The sequence below is a fragment of the Staurois parvus genome, unplaced genomic scaffold (assembly GCF_062004578.1).
Source record: "Staurois parvus isolate SC_StPar_1 unplaced genomic scaffold, SC_StPar_1.0 ptg002140l, whole genome shotgun sequence".
In the NCBI taxonomy this organism is placed as follows: Eukaryota; Metazoa; Chordata; class Amphibia; order Anura; family Ranidae; genus Staurois; species Staurois parvus.
This window is the reverse complement of record NW_028319936.1, coordinates 777577-799698: the sequence shown is the minus strand read 5'-3', so window position 1 is coordinate 799698 and position 22122 is coordinate 777577. Positions and strand designations below refer to the sequence as shown.

General features: G+C 42.6%; 1 protein-coding gene across 1 annotated transcript in view; it reads left to right on the top strand.

Moving 5' to 3' along the window:
* The window catches only part of MAN1C1 (mannosidase alpha class 1C member 1), a 151380-nt gene that overhangs the window by 122647 nt on the left and 6611 nt on the right, over positions 1-22122 (top strand). The window contains exons 10-12 of the mRNA XM_089665166.1: positions 12386-12605; positions 13941-14113; positions 18942-19057. Coding sequence (XP_089521292.1) covers positions 12386-12605; positions 13941-14113; positions 18942-19057 — 509 coding nt within the window. The remainder of the gene's footprint in view (positions 1-12385; positions 12606-13940; positions 14114-18941; positions 19058-22122) is intronic.

Sequence of the window (22122 nt, the reverse complement as noted above, 5' to 3'; positions counted from 1 at the left end):
AAACAAACAGCCTATACAGAGGTATGGGCTGAAAACTGGAGGACATATCTGTAGGTGCCCATATTGCACCTGTAATCTACTGATCGCGATCAATGCTTTTCAGTCTCCTGCAGGAAAAAATAAAAAATCTGCATTTTTTTTTCTGCTAAAATATTATGATTATTATACAGGATTTATATAGTGCCAACAGTTTGCACAGCACTTTACAAAATGAACGTTACAGTTACAGTATGTGCATTTGTTATTTTTCCAATAAGATTGAACTTATCCTTTAAGTGGAAAACAAGTGTAGTCATCAAAATACCAAATCCACCATTGTCTGTGAATGTTCTCCTTTATCCATTGTGTATCTAGTAGTAGGTAGTCAAATTCATCCACATTTGTTCTGTAATGTTCTGTAATATTGAAGATGCTTTACTTATCCAGGTAGCTTCTTCTGTCCTAATGAGTGTCCTGAGCATACCCCAGCATTTATAACCACCCCGATAGATCAGTCACCCTAATCCAATCATTATAGAATTTACCAAGGTAGATCTTGATTGTCCAAGGAGCTGTGAAAGTTTGCATACCCACCCAGGTATAATTACCTAATCCAGGCCCAGGGTGGGATGTGTATTGATTGTTGGAGTGACATGGCCAGGGCTTTTTTCTCTCAGAGAAAGGTGCAGGAGCTCAACCATGACCCCCCTCCTGGCCAAACAACATCAAATGGTGGGTGTAGTCAAACTGCAGTGGGAGGGTTTTAAAGGGGCATTTAAATACTAGGAGAGTGTTACATGCAGAGTGTAGAGTTCAGAGGTGCACAACATACAGGCTGCAGAGTTCAGCAGTGCAGAACATAGTGCAGAATACAGGAGTGAACTATGTACAGACTGCAGGGTTCAGGGGTGTGCTGCTTACAGAGCGCAGAGTTCAGGAGTGCACTACATGCAGAGCGCAGGGTTCAGGGAGCGCTACATACAGAGTGCAAAATTCAGGGGTGCGCTATGTACAGAGCAGAGGATTCAATGGTGCACTGCGTACAGAGTGCAGGGCTTAGGGTGTGCTATGTGTAGAGTACAGAGTTCAGGGGTGTGCTACATACAGAGAGCAGGGATCAGGAGTGCACTATGTACAGGGTGCAGAGATCAGGGGTGTGTTATATACCGGGTGCAGGGTTCGGGAGTGAGCTATATACAGAGTGTAGGGATCAGGGGAGTGCTCTGTACAGGGCCAGGGGTACACCACATACAGAGTGCAAGGTTCAGCTCTCTTTCACAGGCCCTTACCTCTGCATTCCCCATTCACTTCTCATTTCAACCCCTTCTCAGCTTTGACCTCTGCACCACTCCCCTGATCCCTGATCCCCCATCTCCCAACTCTGCATACCCCTGTTCACTGCCCTCATCTTCCCACTCCCCCCATTCCTTCATAGCTTCCATGCATTTTCCCATTAAACAAAACTCCCCGCACTGTAGGCACCACTACCTCTCTTATATGAAGCAAGATAATCTGTGGGAGTTGGTATCCATGCACTTGGGAACAGATTGTGAACATAGAGGGTGCAGCCTACCACATAATGTTCCCTCCTGCTCTTGACCACACTGCTCCCTTGTCCATGCTGTGAGTGTAGGGCAGGGAGGGATCTGTGAAGCCACTAGGAGAGGCAAGCTGTTCTTGTAAGCACAGAAGTTGGGCTTCTGTGTTTTCAAGTGACAGTGATGAACAGAGAACGGAGGGTGAGAACCAGAGGTGGTGGAACTGGGTTCCACCAGTTCCTGCTTAAAAAAAGCCCTGGACATGGTTAAATGTGTAAATTGCTTTCAAATTGCTGGGTAGAGATGCTAAATTAAATGTTATATGTGGGTGACAGATAATGTTAAAGGCCCCCACCTCTATTTAGGGATACCTGTTCCAATTTGACATACAGTTGTGTCCAAAATTATTCAACCCCCAATGCTGTAAAGGGGTTTAGGGACTATAGTGTACATTTGGAATTGTATTCAGAATCAAATCCTACAAGGACGTTGTAACTACCCAAATGCAACTAAAATGACATCAATTGTTTATGTAATACAGTAGTAAATGGTTCTTATGTGGTTTCTTCATTGCCACAATTATTCAACCCCTTAAAGACTACCACTCTGAAGAACAGAGGTTCATACAGGTGCTTTCCATCAGGTATTGAAAACACCTGTGGATGTCACCGAGCAGCAATCAAGCATAATAAGCACCAATTAGGCAGCTTTAAAATGACTGTGATACTCAGCTCCTTCTAGACATTTACTGGTGTGGTTACAAACATGGTGAAGGCAAGAGAATGGTCCAGGAAGACAAGAGAAGAGGTGATTTCTCTTCACAGGAAGGGCAATGGCTATAAGAAGATTGCAAAGATGTTAAACATACCAAGAGACACCTTAGGAAGCATCATTCGCAAATTCAAGGCAAAGGGCACTGTTGAAACGCTACCTGGTCGTGGCAGAAAGAAGATGCTGACTTCGACTGCTGTGCGCTACCTGAAGCGTAGAGTGGAGAGAAGTCCCCGTGTGACTGCTGAGGAACTGAGAAAAGATTTGTCAGATGTGGGTACAGAAGTTTCAGCCCAGACAATAAGACGCACACTGCGTAATGAAGGCCTCCGTGCCAGAACTCCCAGGCGTACCCCCTTGCTGTCTCCAAAGAATAAGAAGAGTCGACTGCAGTATGCCAAAAGCCATGTGGACAAACCACAAAAGTTGTGGGATAGTGTTCTGTGGACTGATGAAACAAAATTAGAACTGTTTGGGCCCATGGATCAACGCTATGTTTGGAGGAGGAAGAACAAGGCCTATGATGAAAAGAACACCTTGCCTACTGTGAAGCATGGTGGAGGGTCAATCATGCTTTGGGGCTGTTTTGCTTCTGCAGGTACAGGGAAGCTTCAGCGTGTGCAAGGTACCATGAATTCTCTTCAGTACCAGGAGATATTGGATGGAAACGTGATGCAGTCCGTCACACACCTGAGGCTTGGGAGACGTTGGACCTTTCAACAGGACAATGATCCCAAGCATACCTCCAAGTCCACTAGAGCATGGTTGCAGAGGAAAGGCTGGAACATTTTGGAGTGGCCATCGCAGTCACCAGACTTAAATCCGATTGAGAACCTCTGGTGGGACTTAAAGAAAGCAGTTGCAGTGCGCAAGCCTAAGAATGTGACTGAACTGGAGGCCTTTGCCCATGAAGAATGGGCGAAGATACCCGTAGATCGCTGCAAGACACTTGTGTCAAGCTATGCTTCACGTTTAAAAGCTGTTATAACTGTAAAAGGATGCTGTACTAAGTACTAAGATTGAATGTCACTTGGGGGTTGAATAAAACTGATAATGCTGTGAGCACAGAAAAGACATTTGTGGTTATTTCATTATAACTGTTATGTTATATTTGTCTGACCTACAAGTGCCTCTTTAATGTAAATGTAAGCAAGATGACTGAATGATCAAAAGCAATGTCAAACTGGCCAAAACACTCAATTTCAGTGGGGGTTGAATAATTTTGGACACAACTGTAGATGGCCTCTCTCTTTGTCACTCAGAAGTCTTTTTTTACTCAGGCTATAAATGCTTTCTTACGCTATGCTCACATTGTTGTGGGTATAGAACAGTGTGTAAATCACTTGCATTCCTGCACCAACAAGCACCCGCAGCCAAAATGTGCTGCTCTTTAGCAGACACGTAGAGGTGCATTTAATTCTTTAGCATGTTTTCTAGTGCTTGAAACTGCATAGTGCAAAAACATCATGCGTTTCTGTGAGGCTGCATCTTAGAAAGGGTGCAAGGATCTTTTCCCTGTGTTTCCCGCAGGTACAGCAGCCCATTCAAATGCCCAAGCAGAATTTCGCGTTTGCTCTTTGTTCTAACTTGCTGTCTATGATGAAATAGCAGACGTGGTAACGCATGTGGTCAGAGCAGCACCAGTTTCACAGCTCCCAATGTACACAGGATGATGACTTTTGGCACACTGACTTATGAAGGTCAGTGCTCCCTGTAACTGTGCGTGCAGCCTTATACTGCCATCTGTTGGCGTGTTACAAAACTACTCTCGAAACATTTTGATACCACCTCGTATAATCAAGGGCACTGTGGTCTGACTTGGATATCATTTGTATTCACATGAATATTTTAAATATATTAATTCCTTCATATTATAAATTATTGTTGGTATTCATCCAAATGTTTGAATGACTATATTTTTATAAGACGACAGTTATTTCTAGGAATTTATATTAAATTAATACTAAAATTGATTTAATAAGCTTAAATCTACACTCACCGGCCACTTTCTTACACCTTGCTAGTATCAGGTTGGACCCCTTTTGCCTTCAGAACTGCCCTAATTCTTTGTGTCATAGATTTAATAAGGTTTTGGAAATATTCCTCAGAGATTTTTGTCCATAATGACACGAGTTACTTTTGGCTTTCTATCATCCTGAACCGTTCACTTTATATTTTCTCTTTTTTGGACCATTCTCTGTAAACCCTAGAGATGGTGTGTGCTTCAAAATCCCAGCAGTTTTTGAAATACTCAGACCAGTCCGTCTGGCACCAACAACCATGCCATGTTCAAAGTCATTTAAATCCCCTTTCTTCCCCATTCTTATGCTCGGTTTGAACTTCATCTTCACTACGTCTAGATGTCTAAATGCATTGAGTTGCTGCCATTGGCTGATTAGCAATTTGTGTTACCAAGCAATTGAACATGTTTACCTAAAAAAGTGTCCAGCAAGTGTATGTGTTGTAGTGGAAACAGCTGCTGTGAATATGTATTTGTGACTATTTATTTTGCATACGTGTATCAGAAATGTGTTTTTTTTTCATGGATTTGGAGGGGTTGAATGTGGGTAGAATATGGTATATATTGGCTCATATATTTATTCAACTGATTACAATTAAGTGATAATGAATGCATTATTAAATATACAGTATATGGTTAAAGAGTATGTTAACCCAACATTACACATTCCTGGCATGTGCCTACTGTACCATGTATGAAAAAGTATCCTGTTCTTTGTATTGCTTCCTTTGCGTTCCTCTGCTTTCCTATAAAAAACCTGGTCACACTAGGCATGAGAGCACAGCGTGATCAGTTCTCTAGTTGTGTTGGGAATTCAGACTGTTCTCCTCCAATGATCAGACATGTCCTGCCACGTCCCCTCTACACAGCCCTTCACTGGGAAGACCAGTGTGCTGCTGTTTTAAGCCGCTGAGAACAGAGGGAATGTGATCACATAAACAAGGGAAAAAGAACTATTTATAATTTTTTTTATATTTATAAACAAATGTTTTACCTTTCATTTCTATTTTAAACTGTATGGGTCATTTTACTAAGTGAGGCTTTTCATATACTTTAAGCTACTGTGTCTGACACCAGAAACAATGGCAGGGAAAAGTGGATGACCAAAAAAAGCTTGGGAACTTTTGCATTAGTGGAATCTATATGGGATAAATGGGACAACACACAGGTTAAACATCAATCATGGCAATACAGATGTTGTTACAGATGTATACTTATGGGCATTTTCAAAATACAACAGGAGTGGAAAGAATGAGACTCTAAATTCATAAAAAAGTTTGTACCTGGTAATATCCTACATGGAGGTCAAATATACTTGAAATATATTTTAAAAATATTCTTCCCAAATATATTGCCATATATTTGAAATGCTACAATTTTGGCCATATTCAATATATTTCAATAAATATGTATATATATATATATATATACACACACTGCATGCTGAAATGTGTTTTTATTACAAAATATATGAAAAATATTTTTAAAAATACATTTCAAATATACTGTATGTCTTTAAAAATAGAAATCTACATTTTTGGAATGCATTTGCAAATATATGTAAAAATATATGCTAAAATGACTTTTGTATATTTTAAAAAACATCTGAAGCATATATTTTAAAGAAATATATTTTTAAAAAATATATTTTTTTAAAAAATATATTCTTCAGATTTAATATATAAAAAAGTAATTTTAACATATATTTTTACATATATTTGTAAATGCATTCCAAAAATGTAGATATGTATTTTTAAAGACATACAGTATATTTGAAATGTATTTTTAAATATACTTTTCATATATTTTGTAACAAAAACGCATTTCAACATGCAGTATATATACCATATTTTCCGGCGTATAAGGCGACTGGGTGTATAAGACGACCCCCTAATTTTCCAGTTAAAACATAAGTTTTGGGCTATACTCGTCGTATAAGACTACCCCCCTTCTGAGGCAACACCATTTAACCCTTAGCCTACAGGGCACTTATACCCACTTCCCCCCCCCCCCAGCCAATTTTCAGCTTTCAGCGCTGTCACACTTTGAATGACAATTGCGCGGTCATGAAAACACTGTACCCATATGAAATAGGTGGCACTGATGGGCACTGATGAGGATGCACTGGTAGGTGGCACTGATGGGCATTGACAGCCATCACTGATGGGCACTAAAAGGCAGCACTGGTACATGGCACTGATATATGGCACTGATAGGTGGCACTGATAGGTGGCACTGACTGGCACTGTTAGGTGGCACTGACTGGCACTGATAGGTGGCACTGACTGGCACTGATAGGTGGCACTGATAGCATTGATGTGCACTGATAGGCGGCACTGACTGGCGCCGATAGGCGGCACTGATGCGCACTGATAGGCAGCACTAACTGGCACTGATAGGTGGCACTGATTGGCAGCACTGATAGGTGGCACTGGTGGGCATTGACAGGCATCACTGATGGGCACTGAAAGGCAGCACTGATACATGGCACTGATAGGCGGCACTGATAGGTGGCACTGACTGGCACTAATAGGTGGCACTGATTGGCAGCACTGATAGGTGGCACTGATTGGCATTGATAGGTGGCACTGACTGGCACTGATGGGTTACACTGAAAGGCAGCTCAGATGGGCACTGATATGTGGCATTGATGTGCACTGGTAGGCACTGATATGTGGCATTGATGTGGCACTGATGGACACTGACAGCTGGCACTGATGGGCACTGACAGGTGGCACTGCTGGGGCTACACTGATCATCAGGGCACACTGATCATCAGTGTCCTGATGATCAGTGTACATGTCCACTCCATGGAAAGCCGATTACCGGCTCTCCTCTCCTCTGTCAGCGTGACAGCTCAAGAGGAGAGGAATGCCGATAACCGGCATTTCCCTGTTTACATGTGATCAGCTGTGATTGGACACAGCTGATCACATGACCGAGCCGACATCTTCAGCTCTTTCCGTCATCGGTGATCCTCTGTGTCCGAGGGACACAGCGCATCGCCGCGCATGCGCGGAGAATGGGAGGACGTCATATGAGCCAATCACGGCAAGTGATGTATTCTATTAATGAATACAGAGCCTGCTCGGATTGGCTGCATCAGAGGCTGCATCAGAGGCTGATGATCTCACAATTTCAGCCAATCCGAGCAGGCTCTGTATTCATTAATAGAATACATCGCTCGCCGTGATTGGCTCAGCGCGGTACACTGTATGTAGCTGAAGCTACCGTACAGTATTATCACATATCCAGCGGTTCTATACCCGGCGTATAAGACGACCCCCAATTGTTGGGGTATGTTTTTAAGTAAAAAAAGTTGTCTTATACGCCGGAAAATACGGTGTATATATATATTTATATATATATAAATATATATATATACTGTATATATTTATTGAATATGGCCAAAATTGTAGCATTTCAAATATATGGCAATATATTTGGGAAGAATACTTTAAAAATATATTTCAAATATCATTTTCTTCCATATGGGATGGTTTGATTAAGAAAATAAGTTTTATGTCTGTTTATGATTGCAATTAACATCACCTTGATGTAGCTCGGAAACATGAGTTTTGCATCCCAATCAGTTCACTTGAACACAAACTCTACATCAAGTTTGTTGTCTCCACACAATTGTGATAGTTCTCACTATCAGTTGAATGGGATGTAGAAAAATTCAAAATTTTGCTTGGTTGGATTAGTGTATGATACAACCACCCAATGGGTGAGTAAATGGGAGTCACAGTTATGCTCGGGCCCTATGACCCCAAAGGTATTGTTAGATCTGCACTGTCAGTACCATCCAATGATACACAGCGCAGGACAATAATACTGGTCGTGGACTGAAAGTTATTATCCCTTTATGCTTGGCAAGAGTTAATGCAGAAGTAACAGTGTTTTTACTGACGTAGATAAAATGTGATCACAGTTAATGGATTATACTTTGTGCTTCCAAAAAGCTGATGCTACAGTTTACAAACTGGTGATTGCTGAGCACTGCATTCCATATTATGGTATGTGTTCGATTTTCTGCATTTGTTTAAAATGTCGAATATTAAAAATATATCTTTCAATTTGTCAGAGCACCATCACCATGGTAACAATGTATGCAAAGCTCATGCAGTATGCATGAATATTCAAAAGAGTAAGTTTAATAGAGCTCGCTGAAGGATGTGATCTTCTCATTCCTTCATGGATGAATGGGGTGACGGGAAAAATAATAACAGTAAATGCAAGATTTCATGGTACCTATCTATTTTAGATAGTCTCTCCTAAGCCTCAAAAGCCTAGTACACACAATCAGAAAATCGTCAAAGCGATCATACGATAATGCGGTCATTAGTACACAGCTTTCGTCCGAAATAATTTGATGAGACAAGAACGAAAACTTTTCTTGTACAATACCAAATCGTACGATTTTCCTTTAATCAGTACAGTTTTTGTCCGAAAATATAATACTCATCACTTTTCTAATTTTCTTTCTGTTGTACAAGAATTTTTGTAACTTTAGTAACGGTTTCACTTTCGACCTGAGACTAGCATGGAAAGAAAAATTAATGACCATTCATCCAATATTCTCATTGTGTGTACTGGGCTTAGGAACACATGGTGCAAAAACAGAGAACCACTGCAGCTTTTACTATTGTGCAGATCTGTCCTATCTACTTTGCCTTGCAAATGATTTGGGGTGGCCACTATAGGGGTTGATGACCTGTTGTAATAAGTCCAGTTAAACATTTGCTCTAGTCCAGGGGTCTCCAAACTTTCTAAACATACGGCCAGTTAACTGTTCATCAGACTTTTGGGGGGTCGGACTGTGGCCATTAGGAGTAAAAATTGTCCTGACATCAGTGTAAACAATGCATCTTTGGTATTGGGGGGAGGAATAGTGCCCCTTCATTAGTGTCAGTGGGAGAAATAGTGCTCCTTCATTGGTGTCAGTGGGAGGAATAGTGCCCCATCATTGGTGTCAGTGGGAGGAATAGTGCCCCATCATTGGTATCAGTGGGAGGAATAGTGCCCCATCATCCGTGTCGCTGGAAGGAATGGTGCCCCATCGTTGGTGTCAGTGGGAGGAATTGTGCCCCATCATTGGTGTCAGTCGGAGGAATAGTGCCCCATCATTGGTGTCAGTGGGAGGAATAGTGTCCCATCATCCGTGTCACTGGAAGGAATGGTGCCCCATCGTTGGTGTCAGTGGGAGGAATAGTGCCCCATCATTGGTGTCAGTGGGAGGAATAGTGCCCCATCATTGGTATCAGTGGGACGAATAGTGCCCCATCATTGGTGTCAGTGGGAGGAATAGTGTCCCATCATCCGTGTCGCTGGGAGGATTTGTACCCCATTGTTGATGTCAGTGGGAGGAATTGTGCCCCATCCTTGGTGTCAGTGAGAGGAATTGTGCCCCATCATTGGTGTCAATTTGAAGAATAGTGTCCTATTGTTGGTGTCACTGGGGGGAAAAAGTGCCCCATTGTTGATGTCGGTGTCAGGAATAGTGCCCAATCATTGGTGTCAGTAGCAGTAATCATGCCCCATCGTTGGTGTCAGTGGGAGGAATTGTGCCCCATCGTTAATGTCAGTGGGAGGAATAGTGCCCCATCATTGGTGTCAGTGGGAGGAATAGTGCCCCATCATTGGTATCAGTGGGAGGAATAGTGCCCCATCATTGGTATCAGTGGGAGGAATAGTGTCCCATCATCCGTGTTGCTGGGAGGAATTGTACCCCATCGTTGATGTCAGTGGAAGGAATTGTACCCCATCCTTGGTGTCAGTGAGAGGAATTGTGCCCCATCATTGGTGTCAATTTGAAGAATAGTGTCCTATTGTTGGTGTCACTGGGGGGGAAAAAGTGCCCCATTGTTGATGTCGGTGTCAGGAATAGTGTCCCATCATTGGTGTCAGTAGCAGTAATCATGCCCCATTGTTGGTGGGAGGAAAGGAATAGTGTCTTATATCAGTGGAAGGAAATGTGCCCTGAGGGCCAGGTAAAGGCAAGCAAAGGGCCACATCCAGCCCCTGGGACGCAGTTTGGAGACCACTGCTCTAGTCGAAACACTAACAATAATGATGTGAACCTGAAACAGAAGAGGTCATGGAACTTGTGACTTAGAGGATGAACACAATATGGTTAGTCATGTACCTGGTTATTGTTTTATCCACATACAATGGCACAGCAACAAAGCACTGTTTACTCTTGAAGCATGCAAGAATGCAGCAGACCATAGGAAACACTTTTTCATAGGAAACAATTTTTTGAAGAATCACTGTGCCTGAAGGACACAATGTTTCAGTGTTACTTTTGCAACCAAGAGTCTTGCTTTTACTGTCCATTCTGCATTGACAGACTAAGAGAGAATCTGATTAGATAAAAGCAATTAAATATCACTTTAATTTTTACACAGCAGGTTCAGATCACAAAGTTTTAAGCCTAGGTTCATGCTAATGCAGTGGGAGTTGAATCTGTTTTGCAGTGCGATTTCATTAGCAGCTCCAGTGCATGTTGGTACTTGAATCTCCTAGAGTCCACAGCATGCCGTTTCTGTTTAACTCTGTGGAGCTACAAATTGCTCTGCATTAAACTCACACAGGACCCTTTTTCAAATGACATTGGATTTGCACTGTATATATGTGGACTGCCTCCATAGAAACTCATGTTCTTTCACTTGTCATGCGATTCCATGCTTTCTGGAATGCATCAGAAATTGCATCAGTGTGAACCAGGGCTAAAGCTGAAGTTAAGATCAAAAACATTTTTTCTCTGCAGCTTTAGTTACATTACTTGCCTGTAATGAAGTATGTCCCATGATCTAATGGATTTTGCAGAGATCTTCACTGCAGGACTGCCCTGTCCTCTTCATGATGCTGAACATCTGGCTCCATGGGGGTTAACAGCTTCATGTCTCCAGACTCAGCTGCACTAAAGATGATCTACAAGGTCCCGCAGCCTGCACATCATGGGACATACTTCATTGGGCTGGCCATACATTATACAATTTTCCTGAGATTTATGCTTTAGATTTACCAAAGACCATATAATATGAGGTGAAACCTAAACAACACTTTCAGTTGTATCCAATTAGGCGGGCCCTTGCACTACATAGTTGAAGGTAAATCTAAAGGAAATTGAGCAGAAGTTGAACAGAAAATTGTATAACGTATGGCCTGCCTTACAGGTAAGTAATGCAACTAATAAAGCTATAGAGAAAAAACATTTTTTTAGCTAAACTTCAGCTTTAGAATGTTACTAAACCCACAACAGTAAAATCAGTCTGTATATGCAGTGAAGCATGCTTGTTATACTCACTGTGGGACCTAAGGGGTTAATCCTCTGCATTGTGTAAAAAGGCTGTTTGATCCTGACTTCTCTGCCCCTCCTCTTGTTCAAATGTCCACATCTTATCTCCTGATAAGACAGACTGAACCTGTAGCCATTCTGCACATGCTCCGTTTAGTGTGTATTGCTAGAGAGGTTTTTTTATTTCTTGGCAGCATGCATGTGATCAGCACAGGGCCAATCAGCACTGTCCAGACAGAGGTCAGGGGTTTTGCAGAGCAGAAAGAAAACTCCTCCTACAAGCTTTAACCAGTGCTCTTCTGAACACTGATAGAAGACACAAGACTGCTATAACTGCTGATGAGAAAAGATATTTAGCAGTTTATATTTACTAAAATAATTGCATTTCCATGTTCTGTGTACTGTGGGAGACAGAGAGTGGATGCAGGGTCCTGGGTTTAGTAACACTGTAACACCAAGATAAGGATCTTCATTTTGGCCATATGACTGTAATTTTCACATTTCATTGGACTCACAATTACTGTCACTTCTTGAAAAATAAAGTTCCTTATACTGGTGTTATTAAAGCTTTGTGATCAAGCCCATGACATCCTAATGTGGTACCAAGGTTTTTGTATCCGTTACGAGAGCATCATTCTGTGCAGAGGAAAGCAATCACATTTGAGTGAGACATTACATTTTTGTAAGTTGGCGTGCTCACATAAAAAGCCAGTGTTATCACTTATTACTGCATTTTTAAGTAAATGATTAAAGTAGTTTTCTATGCTGTTCAAGGCCATTGAAGCACATCTGATCAGAAAATCTCCGGGAGGACTGACATATATTGCTGAGTGGAAAGGTGGAGTCCTGGACCACAAGATGGGGCACCTGACTTGCTTTGCTGCAGGGATGTTGGCACTAGGAGCAAATGACGCACCACAGAACAAGAAAGAACATTACATGGAGTTAGCAGGAGAAATTGCCAGCACATGTCATGAGTCTTATGTACGTACAGGTATGAATGATCCTTCCCACATACACCAATAAAATGATGTCATAACAGTGATCAGCCCTAAAAGCAGAAAAAAAATATCTGTACGCTTAATATGGGGTTTTAACTCAAAGAATTGAAGCAATAAGTTTGACGAATAGGTAATCAGCCGAATGATCAGAAGCAGTTGGAACTTGCAATTTACTAAACAGGTGCAAAGTAGAGACAATAATGTCAAACAAGCTTGGGATAGCAAAGAACATGCATAGATTATTGAATAATATAAACCAGAGACTGATTATGAAAGCTGCACAAACATGGACTCTTTACAGTAATGTCTCTATGGTGCAATAATGGTAACGTTGCTGCATAGCATAGTTCCTAATGATGGGCTGCAAGTTTGAGTCAAACGTAAGTTCGACTCAAACATGGGCCATTCGTGTGTTTGGTGATCAGTACAGGCATTCGGCAGGCTGTTCACCTGTCGTGCCACACAATGCACTGTGCCCTAACAGTGCATTGTGATTGGCCAAAGCATTGCACCTGACCAGAGGTCAGGTGCAATGCTTTGGCCAATCACAGGGCATGATAACGTCACAAGGGTCATAATAAAGTCACACCCCCTTGTGATGTCATCACCACCATATTTAAGAACTGTCCAGGGGCGGACTGACAACTCATGGGGCCCCCGAGCAATAGGGGATCATGGGGCCCCTGTGTCCTTGCGCAAACTCAAAAAAGCCTATGAAAAAGGTACCAGGGGCATCTCATGGGGCCCCCTACTGACCCCAGGCCCTCGGGCAGTGCCCAAGTTTCCAAATGGTCAGTCCGCCCCTGGAACTGTCATAGCGGTGGAGCTGTCAGACGGCGGGGGCCAGCGTCAAGGGAGGAGCGTTTTTTTTTTTTTTCCAGGGCGGCAGTGGCAGCAGGCATCGTGATTGACGTTGGATCTACTTCGGGGGACATTTTTAAAATTTTTAATAAAGGACTTGTCAAAGACTGTCTCCTGTCTTTTTTTACACTACACTTTTTTTTGTGAATGGGTAAAACGCCTCCTACAAGCTTTAACCAGTGCTCTGCTAAACACTGATCGAAGTCACAAGACTGCTCTAACTGCTGATGAGAAAAGGTATTTAGCAGTTTATATTTACTAAAATAATTGCATTTCCATGTTCTGTGTACTGTGGGAGACCAGATATAGTGAATGTGGGGTCCTGGGTTTAGTAACACTTTAAATGAACAAGCAGAAGTTAGAAGCTGATTGGTTACTATGCACAGCTGCACCAGATTTTGCACTTCTCGGTTTTGATATATCTACCCCATAAAATGGTCTAACAGAATGATATGATCTCTTTTCAGATACTAAACTTGGACCTGAAGTGTTTAGGTTTGATACAGGGGCTGAAGCCACATCAACCAGGCTGAGTGAAAGATATTACTTGCTCCGTCCAGAAGTTGTAGAAAGTTACCTGTACCTTTGGAGGCTGACGCATAATCCTAAATATAGAGAATGGGGCTGGGAGATTGCACAGGTATGGAAACATGACAGTGGGCCTGAATATTTAGCGTGAATTGTATTAAAATAACTTTTTAAAAAATGAAGTTTGCTCAATAACTCAGAAAATTGTACCAATCTCATTTTGTGTCTACCTAGCATAATTTTTCATTCTTTTCATTTAGGGATGAAATTTGATTTTGGGTCAGACCTGGATTTGAGGTGAATCCAAGTCACTCACCATTCATGGACCGAACTACTGCAACTTTTTGCAGTCATTTATACTGTATGTCTGAACTACCGGTGCTGCAGTAATCTATATCCACTTGAGCTCTGTAAGATTTTAACCTCCTCATGACCAGGCCATTTTTTGCTAGTTAGCATTGCACTGCTTTAACTGGTAATTGCGCTGTCATGCAATGCTGTACCCAAACAAAATTTATTTTTTTCTCACAGACAGAGCTTTCTTTTGGGGGTAGTTGATCACCACTGGGTTTTTCATTTTTTTGAGATATAAATTAAAAACAAACCAAATATTTTGAAAAAAACATTTTTTACTTTCTGCTATAAAACATGTCCAATAAAAAAAATAAAAAACAAACTTCTTTATACATTTTGGCCAAAATGCATTCTGCTAAATGTCTTTGATAAAAAAAAAATCCTTTGCTTACAAACAATGGAGTATATACTGGATTTTTCATTTTTATTATTTTTTTATACTACTAATGGCAGTGATCAGTGACTTATAATAGGACTGCTATAGTGTGGTGGGCAATCTGACACTAACTGATGCTGGGGGGAACTGAATAACTGCCACTGACATCACCAGTGACATTAATACGGTGATCAGTGATAATATTATTCATTGTCACTGTACTAATGAGAGAGGCTGGGAAGGGGTTAACATCTAGGGTGATCACAGGGTTAAATGTGTGCCTAGCTATGTGTAATGTGTGTAAAGTGTGCTGCTTTTACTAATAGATTCTATGTTTCCCATCCCTGCTTCGCAGGGATGAGAAATATAGAGCTCAGTCCCTGTGTACAGACAATCAACACATTGTACACAGCCGATCAGCAAGTCCCGGCCATGAATCATTGACCATGACTTTCAGACAGGCTCCTGCTGTGTACAATCACAGTGGGTGTCAGACGGGCAAAACCTGGAAGTAGGCAGCTACATACTGGTACATTGCTTTGCCTACAGCGACAGTACATTGTGGGCGGGTGAGAGGGCGGGAAGTGGAAATACAGCACCAGGGATCCCAGCAGATGTTATTGACCAAATATGGTCATGACCATATTTGGTTAATGATGTCACCCAGGCAGGGGCGGACTGACCATATAGGCACTCAGGCACTGCCCGAGGGCCCTGGGTCAGTAGGGGGCCCCATGAGATGCCCCTGCTACCTTTCATAGGCTTTTTTGGGTGTGGTTTGAGTGTGAGTGAGGACACGGGGCCCCATGATTTCCTATTGCCCGGGGGCCCCATGAGTTTTCAGTCCGCCCCTGCACCCAGGATTCCCACTGCTGTGTTTAATTTATTGCAGAAACTTGGAACTGTCATTTAGCAATGGGAGGCCAAGTAAACATCAACACGCATCGGATACACATCACTGGATACCGTAATTGCTGATCTACTTACGTAGTTGGATGACATGATTGACAATGGATTTACTGTACATCAGGGTGAATTAGTGAGAATTTTATTGACATAGTTTTATAAAAGTATAATATCACATCACTAAATCTGGAAAACATGCTGCAGTGATAGGTTTACCATACCTGTTGCTTTGATATGTAGTTGTTATTTTTATTATAATAAGTAAACTAACTGATTCTTACTTCTTTGTTTCACTGCACTTAGCTCTCATTTTATTGTATAAGTCACTGTGAAGAGCAGATGCAGGTTTCTCTGTATCATTTCTCTGTATGATGAACTGAACAGTGACATACAGACTGAATTTTCTTATTGTATGTGACATATACCCATGTAACTCAGTACCCATATTTTTTTCAGCCCAATGGATTGCTGTCAGCAGTCACTTCCCGTTAGTTTGAACAATTTTTGCTTCAGACATCAGTTTAAAAGCAAGCTGAAAAGGAAGTGACTGGAAAATAAATATCTGGACAGCAAAGATGAATGAGGCACCTCCTTTCCTTTATTGTAAACTAATCTGTATCTACAGGATTAAATACAGCAGGTTTAAATATTTTGCCACAGTAATTTGACACTTATTTTCTCAGGAATTGAAAACAAGAATGTTAAAAAATATTTTGCAACTTTTTTCAGCTATATTATATTTCACAAGTGGAGTTCTAAGCTTCTTTTAATATTTACCAGGCTAACTTTAACTGCTTTGCTGAAAATGTATTTTCAAAATTCAGCCAGTTCAGCAGGAATAGCCAAATTTTGATCCATGTATGGACGCCATGGATGTGCAGAATTCTATCTATTGATAGTCTTCTGTACAACCACCCTGTCGGTTTTTTTTCAAAATGATCAGTGCCACAAGCTATAGCCGGCAACACCAATCATTGTGTTCTGATAGCGGGGAAGGCTACTCACCATGAGAACACCATAGCACAGCAGGAGTGATTCCCCCATTCACCTAGAATGTGTGGATGAAGGAATCGGCAATTTTTTTTTTCATTAAACTCGCTGATAACTGCCCATGGCTCCTGGAAACACTGGTTACTACTACACCTTCCTTTTAATTTTTGCTACTAAGGACTAACTGAGAACTGTCAGTGCTGCTATTTGTCATTGGCCATTAACTGTACCTACCAATGTTTGTTTATTCTCAGAAACAAAGCAATAGCTTCAGTATGAACTTTGTACTGTATATTCATGGCATGTAAAAGCTATTCAGATGAATATTATCATAAAGTTTGTTACTTTTCCTAATCAGTTATTATTATTATTATTATACAGTATTTATAAAGCGCCAATAGTTCGCTCAGCGCTGTACATTACAAAGGGGGACAGAACATGTGACAGAACAATAACAATACAATGCAAAACATGAGGGGATCGAGGGCCCTGCTCTTTCGAGCTTACAATCTAGGAGGGAGGGGATGGTGGCACAGGAGGAGATAGCTGTGGGGGATGGAGTGGTAGGAAGAGTGGAGGAGGTCGGCAAGTTAGCAGGGGGTGGGGTAGGCTTCCCTGAAGAGATGGGTTTTCAGGGTGTGCCTAAAGGAGAGGAGAGTAGGTGATAATCTGATGGGTTGGGGCAGAGAGTTCCAGAGGATGGGTGACACCCTGGAGAAGTTATGGGGGGAAGACCAGAAACTCGGTTTTGGAGAGGTTCAGTTTAAGGAAGTGGAGCGACATCCAGTCAGATATGTCGCTCAGTAAGTGTGTGATTCGGGCGGAGACTGAGGTGGTGAGGTGGGGGGTTGAGAGATAGATTTGTTTGTCGTCGGCATATAGGTGACAGTTGAAGCCGTGAGAGTGTATGAGTTGGCCAAGGGAGGAGGTGTAGATGGAGAAGAGAAAGGGCCCAAGGACGGAGCCTTGAGGGACCCCAACAGAGAGGGGGAGTGAGGTGGAGGTGGTAGCATTATAGGTAACGCTGAAAGAGCGTTGTGATAGGTAGGATGAGAGCCAGGAGACAGCAGAATCTCTGAGGCTGAGGGAGTGTAGTTTTTTGAGGAGGAGGGGGTGGTCGACTGTGTCGAAGGCCACAGAGAGGTCAAGGAGTAGGAGCACTGAATAGTGGCCATTAGCTTTGGCAGTTAGCAGGTCGTTGGAGAGTTTGAGTAAGGCAGTTTTGGTGGAATGTAGGGGACGGAAGCCAGACTGTAGGGGATCGAGGAGGTTGTTGTCGTTGAGGTGAGAGCTTAGGCAGGTGTAGACAAGGCGCTCGAGGAGTTTGGATGTAAATGGGAGCAGGGAGATGGGTCTGAGGTTGTTTGGGTCATTGGGGTCCAGGGAGGGCTGTTTAAGTATGGGGGTGATGTGTGCATGTTTCAGAGGGGAGGAGAAAGTGCCGGAGGAGAGGGAGAGATTAAAGATGTGGGTGAGGGTGCGTAGGATGGAGGGAGGTTGTAGGAGTTGTGAGGGGATAGGGTCGAGGGGGCAGGTGGTGAGGCAGGCATCAGAGAGGATCTTGGAGACTTCCTCGATGGTAGTAAGGTCAAAGGTGTGACGTGTTGGGGGGGCTTCAGTATGAGGAATGTAGGATGGGGTGGAAGTGGAGGTCAGAGCAGTGATGGGGCCGTGGGAGAGGGGTGATGAGGGGGTAGCTGAGTGAGGGGCAACGGGGTTGGAGGGAGTTTGAGCAGCGACGAAGTCCCTGCGGTTTATGTCGAGGGAGAGGGGGAATGAGGGGGTAGCTGTGTGAGAGGGGACAGGTTGAGAGGGCGTGTGAGTTGCGGCGATGTCCTTGCGAATTGTGTCAATCTTGTTTTTGAAGTGATTGGCAATCTCAAGGGCAGTGAGTGAGGTGCTGGGTGGAGGTGGGAGTGGCGAGAGTAGAGAGTTGAAGGTGGAGAAGAGTCGGCGAGGATTGGAGGAGAGGGCCTTGATGAGGGTCAGGAAGTAGGGTTTTTTGGCTGCGTGGAGGGAGGAGGTGTAGGTGTGGAAGGCAGATTTGTAGCGGGTGAAGGCTTGTTGGGATTTGGTTTTGCGCCATATTCGCTCCAGGGCACGACTGTGTCGTTTGAGGGTTTTGGTGTGATCAGTCTGCCAGGGCTGGAGCGGTCGGGGTCTGATGTTGCATGTGGTTAAAGGTGCTAGTGAGTCAAGTGAGTCAAGTTAACTGTATGGCTTGCAATAGGTTCACTTCAGATATGTCACATGTCATCTGATGGCAGAGTATTATTCATTTGATTATAACTTGATATGTGTTATTTTCCTCTAGGCTTTGGACACTTACTGCAGAATTGAAAATGGATTTTCAGGAATAAGGGATGTGTATACTACCACTCCAAACCATGATAATGTTCAGCAAAGCTTTTTCATGTCAGAAACATTAAAGTAAGTAGAATTAATTTAAGTGCATACGGTATATTAGAATAACTGAAGTATCAGAGTGAACTACCAATGTGGAAACAGACATTAAATGGCCTAGTTGGCTCAGTGTGGAAAAGGGTTCTTGTAAATAAAGTGTACATAATGTATGAAAATTGTAGAGTTTTTTTTACAAGCACATCACTTACCCCTAAAGGAGCCATTGGTGTATTGGTCTCCTGATGACAATGATGCTCTGGCAATGCCACAGCCTCTGACACACCATGGCTAAAAAGGATTTATTTGGGCTACACACCCAACAAGGTAGCAATAAGAAAAAAAAAAATAGTCATGTACCTGAACCCTAAATCTAAGGGCATCCTAATTAATGGTGTTCCTAAAAGCTGAAAGGTCCTAGAGTCTCTCTAAAACCCCTTCTACCAGCAAGTGTGGTAATAAACCTTGGGGCCCAGAGTCCTGCATCAGAGCTCTTAGGTATATTTGTATCCCATGGAGAATGACATATGTCCCCAAGTTTGGGATGGCACTGTCTCTTTTAGAGGAGATTAGAGAAGTTGTGGCCAATGGCGTTTCACCATTTTGCAGTCTGCTATGAAGCCTCCTCCTTCTCTCTGATGACCAGAACCTGTGGTGTTGGTGGCGATTCTGGACTCAGTAGCAGTGATCTCTCATGAAATCAGTGATGCCCCTTTCTTTGCTGGATCTGCCTGAAGGCTGCAGCTTCCATGTGATTGCGAAACATTGTCTCCCTCCAACACTATGGTGAGCTGTGGCAACTGCAGCATCTCTGACTCAACAGCACCCTCCAACAGTCACCTTTGTGAAACCGTCCAGAGCTCTAGCCTCTCCTTCCTTTTCCTCCTCTCTGTAGCACACAGCAATTCTGGGACTTGTAGTCCCATACAGTTCTCCACCTAATAGAGAAAATGATTGCTACTGATTTCTGATGGTAGTAAGAATAGATAGAAACCTTTACCAGGTTTTTATTACTTTTTTGTGTAATATACCTTAATTTCCTGTTTATTTTACAGGGATTAAAGAGAACAGAAAGTAACAGGGGATCTCTGGAGAGATTTCGTGTTTCCTTTTTTGTCAGAAAATGGGGACAAGCTTTCTTATATGACACAGAAAGCAAAAAAAAAAAATACAAATGATAGAGTGTGAGAGCACTTATGTAAGGTTTCTTTGCCATTTGTGTTCTTCTTGAGAAAATGTCCTAACTTCCTGTTATGTCACCAGAACAGGAAGAGCTGGTAAAGTTCCATAGGAGACATAAACATCATTAAGCACCTTGACAGCGGTCCCTTGTGATTTCCACCCTTTAAAATACAAATGTTTTGGTTTTGTCTGTTTGACTTTAAAGTGGTTGTAAACCTTTATATATACCCACTGAAGTGACTATCATAAGGTGATGCACAGAGATGAAACAAACCCTCCTGCATAAGTTGTCCTTGTTTGTTTGCAGCCATCTCTTCTCTACATCCTCTTAAAACACACAGCTCAAAGGATATTTCTCAGCAATAGAATGGAAGGGAAGGGGATCTGAAGTCACATAAACTACACAGCTAGAGCACAGAGCTCAGTAAAACCTGAAACCTGAGTAGAGAACCCCCCCCAAGCCACACATACACAGAATTATAGGAAAATATACATAGCTGTCATTCAGCTGTTGCGTGCTAAAAGTCGGGAGGGCCATCGCCACAATGCTGTAGATTTGGCTTTGACTATTATCAGTGACTCATGCAGATAGCTGAGGGAAGACATAGCAGAGAGATAAGGACACACAGTGCTTTGCACTGAGGCTAGTACACACTATAGAAGGATATGCTTTACAACCACTTTAAGCAAAAAATAAACTTTCAAGTTTAAAAACAGGTTTGAATTTAGAACAATAATAAATGAGGCCAATATTGTCAACTAAAGATAACAGTATTACAGGGGTGAATACCATGATATTCTGTTGCTCCTTTTGACCCACACCTGGTGCTACAAATGTCACATCTGGAGCCATAAACTGTGGCTGGTTTCCCTAATTAACCCCTCGTTTACATCATGTGCAATAGACCATGTTTTCTACCTCAGTGTTTTTCAACCTTTTTGTAGTCGAGGCACCTCCTACAATTGCACACAACCCCGAGGCACATCAGTCTGAGGTGTATCCGAGCCCAAGCCCTTTTTTGTGTTTTCTGTTTTTTATTAGACTGCTCTATGTTTGTGAAACATGAAGAAAACATGCTGCCATGATTTTTAAATTGAGCCCCATCAAAACACATTGTGCTGCGGTACCATGTGTTTAAGTGGGCGCAAACAGACATGCAATTGGTGGAGGTGCCGGTAGGATTTCTGGCACCCGTGCGCAACTGCAAAAGGCAATGCATTTTTTGTATGCTGTGGGAAAACGTGATTTCACACATTTTACTGCACTAAAATATAGGTTTTTTGTGAGGCAGAGTTAAGTGGGCAGTAGGTTGCAAATTACCTCCATCCCCTGCTAGCACAACTCTCCCCAAAAATCCCCTGTCTAGCACAAATGCCCCCTCATGATACAAACCCTCCCTCTAGCACAAATCCCCCGTTAGCCAAAACCTCCCTTCCTAAATCCTCCCTTCTAGCATTTCTTTGCCCTTGCTACAGCAAAATGACACAAAGCCCTGAACAGCCTGACCATGAAAGGGTTACTGTGTTAAGTTCTGTGTACAGAGAAGAGGGACAGCTTATCCCATTCCTCCTCCAGGCTCTCTCTCCCTCCCTGCTGTTATCTGTACAAAAGTGAAAGCTGTGTAAGCCCCCCCCCCCCGACATTCCCTTAGCAACCATTGATGTTATTGGTTGGTAGGACACAGGCGGGTGGCCTTCACAGCTTTCACTTTTGTCGGCAAAAGTACAGAGAACAGCATGGAGGGAGAGAGAGCTTGGAGGAGGAATGGGATGAGCTCTCCCTCCTCTCTAGAACTTCACCCAAAACTGAACTAACTCTAAACCTACTCGCAGCCACATTCTTGGTGTCACTGGGCCCCATTCTTCTTATCATTGGGATGAACTGTGCCCTATTGTTGGTGTCATTGGTGGGA